We start from the raw sequence: 11,518 nt of genomic DNA on the forward strand, positions 1-11,518 counted from the left end.
GATGCTTAGAGAATTGGGGATGGGGGTGAAGGCAGACCTGAAGTGAGGAGGGACAAACTTGGAAAAGCATGGAGCAAATGAAGACTGCTAGTCCATATAGGGTTGGAAGGATCTTTTGGATGAGTAGCTTGGAAATAACAATGTGTAACTGACACTGACATCCCACTAAACCCTTAAAAGCCCATGCCTAAGACCAGGTGGCCAGAAGGAGCCAGCTACTTGGGGCCCAATCTTTGGGGACTAAACCCAGGGACACTTTGCCACTGAGCCATATCCCCAAGCTTTTTTATATTTTGAGACAGTCTTGCTAAGTTGCAGAGGGCCTTACTAAGACCCTCTGCAACTTGTGATCCTCCCACCTCAGCCTCTAGAAGTCCCAGGGATTTACAAATGTGCCCCCTGTGTAGAGCCCAACCCGATTTTAATAAACCCCCTTCTCAAACCCTGCTGAGATGGGCCAGTGTCCTAGGGGTAGCTGTGTCTGTGGCGGATGCACAGGCCCAACTCCGGATTCTACTAAAATAATTTAATTAGAAACGGAATTTAGGCAACGGGTAGAAACGGCTCTTCGCACGGCCACCCCGCTCCCCACAAACAACACCTCAAGGAAACGAAGTCTCTGCAAGGCATAGGCAGGGTCGCTCTGTCTGACGCCAGGGGGCGGCCCTGCACGCGGCCCACGTGGCAGAGATGGGAACCGCCCAGCGGGAGGAGGAGCCCACAGGCCATAGCAGCAGCAGTGGGACCTGTCAGTCAGAGCTGTCCCCATCTGGGCCGCTGTCCGGCGTGGGCGGGAGCAGGGGTCTCCGGCGGGAGCGCTTGACTCGACGCGGGGGTATCAGCAGCCTCCGCTTCAGCACAGCTATGGGCAGCGGAGCGCAGTCAAGGGCAGGGAAGCCTTTGGGGCTGAGGTCAGCTGGGAGGTGGGTGGGGAAATAACTTACCTGCCACCGTGTCCTGGCTGTCTGCTGTGGGCCCCCAGTAGATGCTCTCGCCCCGGCGGAAGTTTCGGTGCAGCCGCGTGCAGAGCGTGGCTAGGGTGAGCAGCACTAGCAGGAAGGTCAGGGCCATGGCAGCCCAGGCAGCCTCCTCCGTGCGCGGGGTAGGGCCCCGGGCTACCCGAGGAGGTCCTGCTGCCCGAGGGGCAGGGGAAGCCTGATTCGGGCAAGCACAGCCTCCTGAATTGCCTTGCCCATTAGGTATCGGAGCCTCTGTCCTGGAGCTGGCATTGCTTCCAGATTGCCCAGGTAGCAAGGAGACCGAGGGCACAGAAAGGGCATTACTCCCCTCACCTGGGGTTCCTAAAAGGGGCTGCTGGGCCTGTAAGCTCCATGTAGAAGCAAAAGGAATCCTCAGGCCAGAAGGAGTGGGCTGAAGACCAGGGACAGCGCGCATCCCCCTTCTCTTGGCATTACTCAGAGAGGTCTGTCTTAGCCCTCTAGTTGTCACCTCTGCACCAGGAGGTCGCCAGCTCCGCAGGGCAAAGGCCAAAGCTGGAGCCTAAGGGGAGAAGAGATAGTAGTCACCCTGCCCTATTCAGACTGACCCTACCCCCAACCAGTCCTGGACCCAGCACCCCTCACCTGCACACACTCTCTTCCACATAGCCTTGCTGTGCTGGAGACTGGCACCAATGGAGAAGGCCCAGAAAGGTTGTCAGAGTGGAACCATACGTTCTTCCTCTGCTTCCTCCGTCGTCGCCTCTTTAGCCAGTGGGCAACCCAAGCTGGCTCTACCCATGCCATTTCCAGTGCCATCCCCCATACTGTCAGCACCAGGGGCTATGAAAGAGGTAACTGTTAGAGCTATGATGAAGGTGGGAAGCAAGAAAAAGGAGGCCATTGAATTTTTCTTTCCCTGCACATGGGGCTGCACCTTCTGCCACCATCAGGCCACCATCTTTCATCAACCACTTACCCTATCCCGAGTAAGGTTGGAGTCAGGAGCAAGTGAGGGCTTAGCCACACAAACGTGGGCAAGAAGGACAAGCTGGAGCTTCAGCCAGGGGTGGGCACAGGGGTGGTAGAGAAAGGTGACATCCTCAGTCTGGAGGAAAGGCACAGAGACATCAAGCCAGTTCCAGGACCTTCCCAGAGAATCACAAGTTCTCCTCTCCTGGGGACCACTATAAAGGGACTCCCCAGATAGTCGGAGGTCCTTCCACTTTCAGGGTCCAGGAAAGGGCAAAGAGCCCTGGGCCCTGGCATGCACTCCAGACTCCAGTGTTTTCTTCATCCCTCCTCTCCATCAAATACCACCACTCAAAGCTGAGCCTCTGAGCTTCCAAGATAGCATGACTAGGTGACCCTGTTAGACTCAGACCATACTCTTTAGCTATATTTCTCTGTAGCTGTAATAACTCTACCAATTCCCAGTCTCAATTGTAAGCATCCCCCAAAGACCAAGCCTTCTATTTATTAATCCAATCTATACAGTCAGTTTCCCAAGAGCATCCAAATACAAAGCATGCAGAGAGCAGGTGCACAATCTCGGGATGAAAATATTTCACCAATCATTATTCTTTGAAAGAATTGAGCTGGTGCTCAGCACTGTGCTAGATGCTATAAAAGATGTCAAAAGACAACTCCTGGATTCTGCCTGCAGGGAATTTATGAGAAACTCAGGGAAACAACTAATGCAAATGAAAGAGCAAACTAACAAAACTCAAAGCAGTTCATTGTTAAATTTAAGAGACAGGTTATGAGCACATCAGGCAAGGTCTCAGGAAGAGAGACACCAGCACTGGCATGTGAAGATAGATGGGGATGGAGAGCAGGAGGGTAGGGAGCTGCACACTTCAGGTCAGGGAAGTTCAGGTGTGGAGAATAAACAGGAGCAAAGGTACCACCAATGGTGGTTATGAGCCTAGCATTCACTTGTGTGGTAAATTGACAAATATGACTGAAAGGAATCAAAGATAATGTGAGTCAGATGAAGCTAATTTGACTAAAGCCTGAGAAGACAAGCAGGGAAGCATGGGAAATAAGAAGCCATTGATAGGTTCAGAACAGTGAATGACTTAATGAAAGGGTGACCAGTGGCAGCAAAGACAGAGACAGCCATGCAAGCTGAACTCACAGTTTGGAGCTAATAATCTTGAGGCACATGCCTAACATGACGCAGCTTTGGACATTTCAAAGTGCTATCACACACTGTAGTGAGTGCTGTCATTCACTTCTTACAGGTAGGGACAGAATTAATACCCTCTGTCATAGAAAACTGGAGCTCAGAAAGTCAGGAGACCTCCCAGCCACACAGGGGAGTTGGGGTGGATTTTCTCCTGCTACCCTCAGAGTTCCACTTGCCACACAGCCAGCTACTCAGCAGCATTCGTGACAGCATTGCAGAGGACTCCAGGCCTATGGGTCACTGTCTGCCATCTGTCCTGGGATGGGGAACTGGAAACCTTGCCTCTTTCTGCAGGAAGTGGTAAGGAATGGAGCTGATAAGTAGAAAAGGCTGGGAAATCTGCAGGAGTCTCAGCTGCCTCCAGGTGCAGAGACCAAGGATGGGCCGGCCCCTGCTTGTACTTACCTGTCCTGGTCTCACCTGTGTGTAGGTCACTCTTGGTAACACCTACACATGGGGAAAGAAGAGAGCTTAGAACAGTTGCAGGACTCCGTTTGCGGGATGGAGAGGGAACTTAAGTAAGCTCCAGGCCCGGGGCTGGGGTGGAGAAATTGGTAACTGAAGACAGAAGTCCCCAAGAGGGTAACCATGAAAGGTTCGGAGAGGTCAGAGAAGGCTACCTCTTCACACCCCTTTCTCCCTCGGCCCTCCTGGGCTCCTACCTGTGGGGGCAGAGGCCACAAGCCCTCGGGACAATGGGCTCCCGACTCCTCCACCGGCTCAGCCACCACCTGTGGATCCAAGGCGCAGAGCTGGGGCGTTGGTCTCAGCGAGGGCCCTGTTCTCTCCTTTCCCTGGCCCGGAGTTGGGGTGAGGGGGATTCCTAGTCCCCCCTCCGCGCGCCACTCTTTCCAGGACAAACTTTAAGCAAAACGCTTTGAGAATCCGAACCGAAGCCTGCCCAGGAGCAGGTCGCCTTACCTCGCTGGAACCCAGGAACCCCGCCAGAGCTGCCAGGAGAAGCAACTGGGGCAAATGCTGAGGAGGCGCCATCCCAGCCCCGCCAGCCGCTGGGCCAAGCAAGGAAACGCGTCGCCCGCCCTGCCCCAGCGCCCAGGCGCCCAGGCGCCGCCCGCGCGCCCACGTAGATCCCGGGCTCGCGCGCAGTCCTGCCCCCTCCACCCCCGACCGCGCGCTCGTGCCTCGCCCCGCCCCCGCTCCGCCCCCAGCAACCAAGAGTGCGCGCACGCGTCCTAAACCCGAAGCCGGAAAAGTTGTGCATGAAAGCAGCTGGAGAGCACCCCCACCTTGCCCGATGATTCGTCCTGACTCGTCTTTGCTGTCTCCAGAGTGTAGCTGTAACGCCTGAGTGGGATCCTAGAGCGGAGTAAAGGGCGGGAAGTGGGAAAACCCGCTTAAAACTCATCAATTGTGACCTGCAGCTAGAAGAGAGTCAGAATCACAAAGTCCGAGTTACCGAAAGGAGAGGATCGCGGCTCTAGAACTTCGTCTTCAACCCATCCCACACTCGCCCTCGAAAATAAGGCCTGAATCCCAAGGAGCCGAGGAGGGTCTCGGCCCCTATTCTCCAGGAGCCCTGGAATGCCGGAGCTAGCCCCGCGGGCTGCTTTGTTCTCCAACGCCCCGTCCCTCTCTGATCCTTCGCCCAACGGTGGTGAGACAGACTGGTTCCCATGATGTGAAACAGCAACAGACCTCATCCCCAGCAGGGAGAATCGGCCCAGTCTCCCTCCAGCAGCAGGTCGCCACCTCTTCAGGATTTTGAGGAATGACAGGGACGAGGGTAGAGTGTGGGGCTTGAGGTGTCCAGCCCAAAACTTGGAAATAGAGCAAACAAAAAATGTGTTATTTCAGCCGTCCCATATATCCCTGACTTACAAGGGATTTATTGCCCCGCTCCGGAGTAATTGTCAAATGCTGGGCTGATGCAGGAATTCCAGTCTATCCTTGTCATGCCCCTTCGCCGACCTCTTCCTCAACTTATTCCAGGAGGCTTGGGGCTGTTTCTTTTGGGAGAGCCCTTACAGGGGAGCGTTATTGAGGATTTCCTCTATGTGAAGTCAAGCATTCGGGGAGTCTCACTCCCGGTGGGCCGCGGTAGTCAACGGGACAGCGCCCTGATGCCTGTAAGGGAAGGAGCAACCTCCCGCCGCAAACTCTCGGCCAGGACCCGACGGCCGTCCTGGCCCTGGCTCCCTCCAACCAAGTGCGGTATCCACCCCCGCCTCCCCGCGTTATTGCGCAGTTGCTGTGCCTGCGGGGCCGAGACACACACTGAGGTCAGAGAGCGCAACCAAGCAAGGGGAGAGAGGGCGTTCGGTGGCTCTGGGCGCAGCGCAGCAGCCGTGTAGGAACTCTAGAGCCCGCGCCCGGAGCTACGAGTTATTCACTTCTCTTTTTCTACTTCTCAACAACAGCCCCCGAGGGCGCAGAGACCAATCTCCCGGTGCCAGCCACACACTTCATAGGGTGGAGGACCGGGGCAGGAAGCTCTGATGCCCACCCCCGGCCCCCAAGCCTCAGTCTCCGAGTCTTCCCTTGTCTCTGCTGCTAACACCCCCAATCCCGTGCTTCGCAGGCGGGCCCTCACTCCCTCTCTCTAACCCCGGCTCCTTTCACCCTCTGCTCCTGCTTGTCGCAATCCCTGTACAAAGGGCTGGGGGCGGGAGTGGGGGGCGGGAGAGGGGAGCTCGACCCGAACTGGCTGCCTTTGCGGGGCTGCGACCAATCCGGAGCGCGCCCGCCCGCCGGCGCGGGAGGGCCCTGGGCAGCCGCTGGAGGCCGGGCGGAGCCGCGGGCAGAGCCGCGGGCAGAGCGGGGAGATCGCAGAGGGGACTACCCCGTTGCCTGCCGCCCGCCGCCCGCCGCCCGCCGCCCGCCAGAGGCTCTCCAGCCTAGCCATGCCGCCGTGGGGCGCCGCCCTCGCGCTGTTCCTGGCAGCGCTCGCCTTGCTCCTTCTGCTCGTCCCGCGGCTCCGGAGCTCCTGGAGGCGCGCCGTCGGAGCAAGGACCCTGCCCGGGGCCCTATTTCAAGACGACCACAGAGAGGTGAACAGCAGAAGCCACGCAGATCAATTCAGCGACGGATTTGAGCCACTGCCCGGCGGGTGCAGCCTGATCTGTAAGCCGTCTGCGCTGGCAAAGTGCCTACTGCGCACCCTGAGGCGCTCGGCTGCGCTGGAGCCCGGCCTGCGCTCCTGGCTCTCTGGTCCACATCTGCAGACCCTCTGCCACTTCGTCCTGCCCGTAGGGTCCGGGCCCGAACTGGCCCGGGAGTACCTGCAGTTGGCGGACGACGGGCTGGTGGCCCTCGACTGGGTCGTAGGACCTTGCTCCCGGGGCCGCCGGGTCACCAACGCCGGTAGTCTTCCTGCGGTGCTGCTGGTGATCCCCAATGCGTGGGGGCGCCTCACCCGCAACGTACTCAGCCTCTGTCTGCTTGCCCTGGAGCGTGGCTACTACCCGGTCATCTTCCACCGCCGCGGCCATCACGGCTGCCCTCTGGTGAGTCCCCGGCTACAACCTTTCGGAGATCCGTCCGACCTCAAGGAGGCGGTCACTTACATTCGCTTCCGACACCCGGCGGCCCCCTTGTTTGCAGTGAGCGAGGGCTCGGGCTCGGCGCTGCTTCTGTCCTACCTGGGTGAGTGCGGCTCATCCAGCTACGTGACAGGCGCCGCCTGCATCTCGCCGGTGCTACGCTGTCGCGAGTGGTTCGAGGCCGGCCTGCCCTGGCCCTACGAGCGCGGGTTCCTACTGCACCAGAAGATCACCCTCAGCAGGTGGGTAATGAAGGCCCTAGACCTGCAGGGCAGGGAGAGAATAGAGGTCTTGAGCAGGCGGGGTAGTGGGGACCTGTTCTGCCTGGTATGGACACAGGTGTGGGCCAGTTTGGGCAAAGTTCTTACACATTTTCCAAAGCTGTTCAAACCCCATGTCTAGTCAGAACCAGGGAAGCAAATTTCGAAGCCACAGGTGGCCTCAGTCAGCATCACTGCTAGATCAGGGACTTTTGCCCTGGCCTCATGCTTCATCTCTTCCCCAGGTGTCCTAGCAACTTGAGCACCTCTCCTGTGGGTAAGCAGAGGTAATACCTGACATTTAGCACTTAGCCCATAGCTTCACAGATCAGCAAAGAGGGCTCTGAAAGCAATAGCAATCCATTATCTGTCCAGAATGTTTACTTACAGTCTCTGAGCCAGGAGGCGACAGAAATCAGAAGTATGGCAGCACCTGATTTATTCAAATTCTTTAGACTTGACAAATGTCCTAGGTATGACTCAATGTTTAATTTTAAAAAATCTTAAAGATCTTTAATTTTTTTTTTAATTTTCAAAAGAACAATTTAACCACCAGGTGACAGATGAAACTTTCCACTGAGAAAGTCTGAGTGACATTCCCAGCCTTTCCTAGGAGATGGCAGAATGAGGTCAAAGGCATTATGGTAACAGGATGGCGTTGCAAAAAGACCTGGAATATGCACTCAGACATGCTTAGGTTCAAATTCTGAATTTCCATCAAGTTAGTCAACTCCTTTAAGACTCACTTTCCCCTTCATTTAAATGGGGTTAATAACTATCTCCCAATTATTAAAAGCAGAAAACAAAAGCGAAGGGCTAGCATTGGGTAGGTGATCTCTTTCCTTTCCTCATTTGCCTCCTATTTTGAAAAGGTCAAACCTGGAGCTAAACAGCCAGAAGCGCTGCCATGGCAACTCAGAGGGCTGGTGCAGTCCAGGGGCAGTGTGTTCTTATCTGGCTTAATTGCCATAGTTTCCACTCCAAAATGACCATCACTGGTGCCAACCCTGGGCACCAGCTGGAGGGTAGAGTGAGGGAAATGTAGAGGAAACCTGTGCCTTTAGGATCTGCCCTTCCATGGATGCTTGGGAGTGAACTCCCAGGGCAAACATCTTTGAATGTTTACAGGAGATACATGTCTAAATTCAACTAGCCAAGGCTAGATTAATCATCCAAAGGACTGAACTGTCCATCCTGGCCTCCTTATTAGGGCCCCAGGCCCTCTGCAGGGAGCTAGAAATAGTAATGTTATCCCTCTTTCCCAAAACAGTTGCTCTCAGGCCCATTTGGGAACCCATTCAGTAAATTAATTACACTCTAAGTTGCTTTCCCTGACACCCAGTTACTTTCTAGGACTACCTGTCCCAGGTATACCTGATCAAGATCACATTAATTTGTTATCATCAGAACAGCACATTAGCATAAAAATATAAAAACTAGTGTAGTAAAAATGTGATTAATTAGGGAGAGGGGAATCGCCTGCTGGTTTTGGATAGTCTGAGCCAGTGAGTTCTTCTAGGAGAGGTTCAGGAGCTAACAGTTCATAACAAACTCCCTGGAGATGGCTGGAAGCTGAGATTAGGACTAGAGTTGTCCATGTGTATCAGCAGCTGCAAAGTTAAATGCTGGCTCTAGGGCTGAACAGGGACTGGACAGGTAATGCTGTGAATGACAGGCCTGGCAGGCACTGTGACACGGGAAGTCAGCCCATTTGGCCAGACCTTTCCATTTCCCTTGAGAAGCCAGACATCAGCATTTTATTGAATGTATCCCAATTTTAAATTTATTTATTTACGTATTGTACCAGGGATTGAACTCAGAGGCACTTTATCATTGAACTACTTCTCAAGCCCTTTTTATTCTTTATTTTGAGACAGGGTCTATTCAAGTTGCCTAGGGCCTTGATAAATTGCTAAATCTGGCTTCGAACTTGTGCCTCAGTCTCCCAAGTCGCTGAGATTAAAGGCATGCACCACTGTGCCCAGCTGTAGTATAACCTAATTTTAAATGGTGGCCATTAAATGGAAATTTTAAAAAGCACTATACAGTCTAAAAGCCTCTTTGGCCAGAATCTGGCCTATAGGCTGCTTCTCTGTAACCTGCTATTTGCTGGTGTTCTGATTCTTCTTCTTTCTACCTTCCCCATTTCACTTCTGCTGGCAGGTATGCCACAGCCCTGGAAGACACAGTGGACACCAGCAAGCTGTTCAGGAGTCGTTCCCTGCGAGAGTTTGAGGAGACCCTCTTCTGCCACACCAAGAGTTTCCCCATTAGCTGGGATACCTACTGGGACCGCAATGACCCCCTCCGGGATGTGGATGAGGCAGCGGTGCCTGTACTGTGCATCTGCAGTGCTGATGACCCTGTGTGTGGGCCCCCAGACCACACGCTGCCCACTGAACTCTTCCACAGCAACCCTTACTTCTTCCTGCTGCTCAGTCGCCATGGAGGCCACTGTGGCTTCCTGCGTCAGGAGCCCTTGCCAGCCTGGAGCCATGAGGTCATTTTTGAGTCCTTCCGGGCCTTGACTGAGTTCTTCCGAATGGAGGAAAGGATGAAAGGGCTGAGCAGGCGCCGAACATCATTCCTAGGGGTCCGGCGTCGCTGGGGGGCCCTGCAAAAGAGGGAGGTATCTCCCTCTTCTAATCTGGAGGAGATCTTTAGCTGGAAACGATCATATACAAGGTAAGGCTGGGGCAGGAGAGCCTCTGGTCCTATGAGGAAGAACAGAATGGGGCATGGTGGTGTCAAGAAAAGATGGCCAGGACTAAACGGGGCAGCTCCAGCTCTTTGCTCCTAATTCTGTCCTTTGTCTTTTAAACTGGTCTGTGGAAAGAGATGGAACTTCCAGCAAACCTGTTCTCACTACCGTGAGCAGAACTCCTGCCCAGGCTCTGTGAAACACAATCCTGCTCCTCCTGGCCAGTGCTCCTCATTGTCTCCTGTCATCAACTTCATAAGCACCTTTGAAGTCCATGGACTCTGCTCCCTTCCTAGCCATGATTACATGGAAGATGAGTTGTTGCATATCACTGGGCTACTCTGTCCCACATAAATAATCAGCTTAGTGACTGATTTTTGAGTTGGAGCCACTTGATGTAAAAAGGACAGGATGTTTGTGTCTCGGTCCCACTTCCCTCATGTGCTCTGTGGTTGTGGCTCTGCTCTGACTTCTTGCATCAGCAGCTGGGGAAGAGGCTCCCAGAGTTGCTTGGCTGTTTCTGGCTGACCTGAGTCTGAGAAGTCAGCAGAGGCAAGAAGTGCTGCACTAACACTGGCTTTGGCCAGGGCAGGCAAGGGTGAGAATGTAAAGTCCTGCTCCTGAGTGCTGGGGTCCAGTCTCTGAGAGGAGTTCCACAAATCTCTTCTGGGAATGGGGCTGAACTGGAGATCCAGCCTAGGCCTTGGAGCCTCACTAGAGCGATCCCACAGGTATTTTAGGAATAGAAAGTGCTCTTACCCCATGGTCTCAAGGTTCCACTAGACCATGGGTTAAGTAGCCAGACACTTGGGCACCTCAGATGCTCCCTCCAATTCTGTTTCAGGGGATTCCTCCAGAGAACCCCAGCCTGAGTTCTTTTTCTCCTGATATGTGGGCTTTCTCTAAATTTATGGATGGTATAAACCTTATAACTTTCTGGTTAGTTACTCCCTTTTCTGACACTAGTAGTCTCTCCTTTTCTAGAGCCAGGAGAAACATCTGGAACCAGAGGAAATAAAGCTCCAAGAGGTTGACTAGAGCTGACTCAGTGATCTATGAATGTTTCACATTACCATGCTTTGTCTGCTCAATTATTCAGAAGGCCATCCATGTAAAGGCAGAAAAGCTTCTTTCTGAATCTGACTACTCTAAGTGGGTGTTCGGTTTTACAAGAACAATACTGAAGACCAGAGTAAAATAAGGTATGGCATACAGACTGATCTACGTATCCTGTTTTGGATTAGGCCATTAAAATTTTGTTGACAACAGAAGATTTGGTTCCATGAGTTGTTAAAATTCACAAGCATTCCCCAAAGCTTGCTTGCTTTATTTATTTATTTATTTATTTATTTATTTATTTATTTATTTATTTATTTTGCAGTGCTGGGGATTGAACTTAGGACTGCAGATATGGCAAATACTGTACCATTGAGCCATGCCTGTAGCCCAGTTTTATTTTTTCAATGGAAAGAGTGCAACCTATTTTGACCTCACAGACAGCAAAACAATTTTAAAAAGATGTTTATGCAAAAAGCCATAAACCAAGACTTGGTATGAATTATTCTTAGGGCCCTGGTATCAGGTACAGATAATCTTGTCCCAGTCCTCTTCTTTTTTTTTTTTTTTTTTTTTTTTGGCGGTGCAGGGGATCAAACCCAGGCAAGCACTGTACCAACTGAGCTATCTCCCCAGCCCCCAGTCTTATTCTTTTAGACCAAATAAGAGACTCTGAATTCCAAGAATCTAAACTGAAATACAAACTCAATTGTGCAAGGCACAATGTCCTATTGTGAAAAAATGATCTCCCTCCTTGCTCCTCCTCTTTCACACTCCTTTTTTTTAAACATTCATTCACCATTTCTGAGCAGGAGATATAAGAAACTGAAATATAAAGAGCCAGTCTGTTCTTGGTGAACCACTGCCTTGGT

General features: G+C 52.9%; 2 protein-coding genes across 7 annotated transcripts; one reads left to right on the forward strand and one right to left on the reverse strand.

Annotated features, from left to right (window-relative positions):
• Positions 1-155: 155 nt before the first annotated feature.
• On the reverse strand, positions 156-5,681 carry Tp53i13 (tumor protein p53 inducible protein 13). Of its 5 annotated transcripts, XM_047547126.1 has the most exons (9): positions 5,116-5,681; positions 4,786-4,907; positions 4,377-4,446; positions 3,792-3,860; positions 3,535-3,576; positions 1,918-2,046; positions 1,584-1,781; positions 945-1,500; positions 160-862 (listed from the first exon to the last, which is right to left on the reverse strand). In XM_047547126.1, exons 2-9 carry the CDS (start codon positions 4,788-4,790, stop codon positions 750-752), a joined length of 1,182 nt encoding a protein of 393 aa, XP_047403082.1. In that variant the 5' UTR covers positions 4,791-4,907; positions 5,116-5,681; the 3' UTR covers positions 160-749. The 5 variants fall into 5 exon arrangements, with proteins under 5 accessions (XP_047403086.1, XP_047403085.1, XP_047403082.1 ...); XM_047547130.1 differs by lacking the exon at positions 5,116-5,681 and having other exon boundaries at positions 156-862; positions 4,786-4,926; XM_047547128.1 differs by lacking the exon at positions 1,918-2,046 and having other exon boundaries at positions 162-862; positions 5,116-5,672.
• Positions 5,682-5,791: 110 nt separating this feature from the next.
• On the forward strand, positions 5,792-10,895 carry Abhd15 (abhydrolase domain containing 15). Of its 2 annotated transcripts, XM_047547124.1 has the most exons (3): positions 5,792-6,871; positions 9,053-9,574; positions 10,575-10,895. In XM_047547124.1, exons 1-3 carry the CDS (start codon positions 5,991-5,993, stop codon positions 10,606-10,608), a joined length of 1,437 nt encoding a protein of 478 aa, XP_047403080.1. In that variant the 5' UTR covers positions 5,792-5,990; the 3' UTR covers positions 10,609-10,895. The 2 variants fall into 2 exon arrangements, with proteins under 2 accessions (XP_047403080.1, XP_047403081.1); XM_047547125.1 differs by having other exon boundaries at positions 9,053-10,892.
• Positions 10,896-11,518: the final 623 nt, after the last annotated feature.

This window comes from Sciurus carolinensis, chromosome 3 (genome assembly GCF_902686445.1).
Source record: "Sciurus carolinensis chromosome 3, mSciCar1.2, whole genome shotgun sequence".
NCBI classification, from domain to species: domain Eukaryota; kingdom Metazoa; phylum Chordata; class Mammalia; order Rodentia; family Sciuridae; genus Sciurus; species Sciurus carolinensis.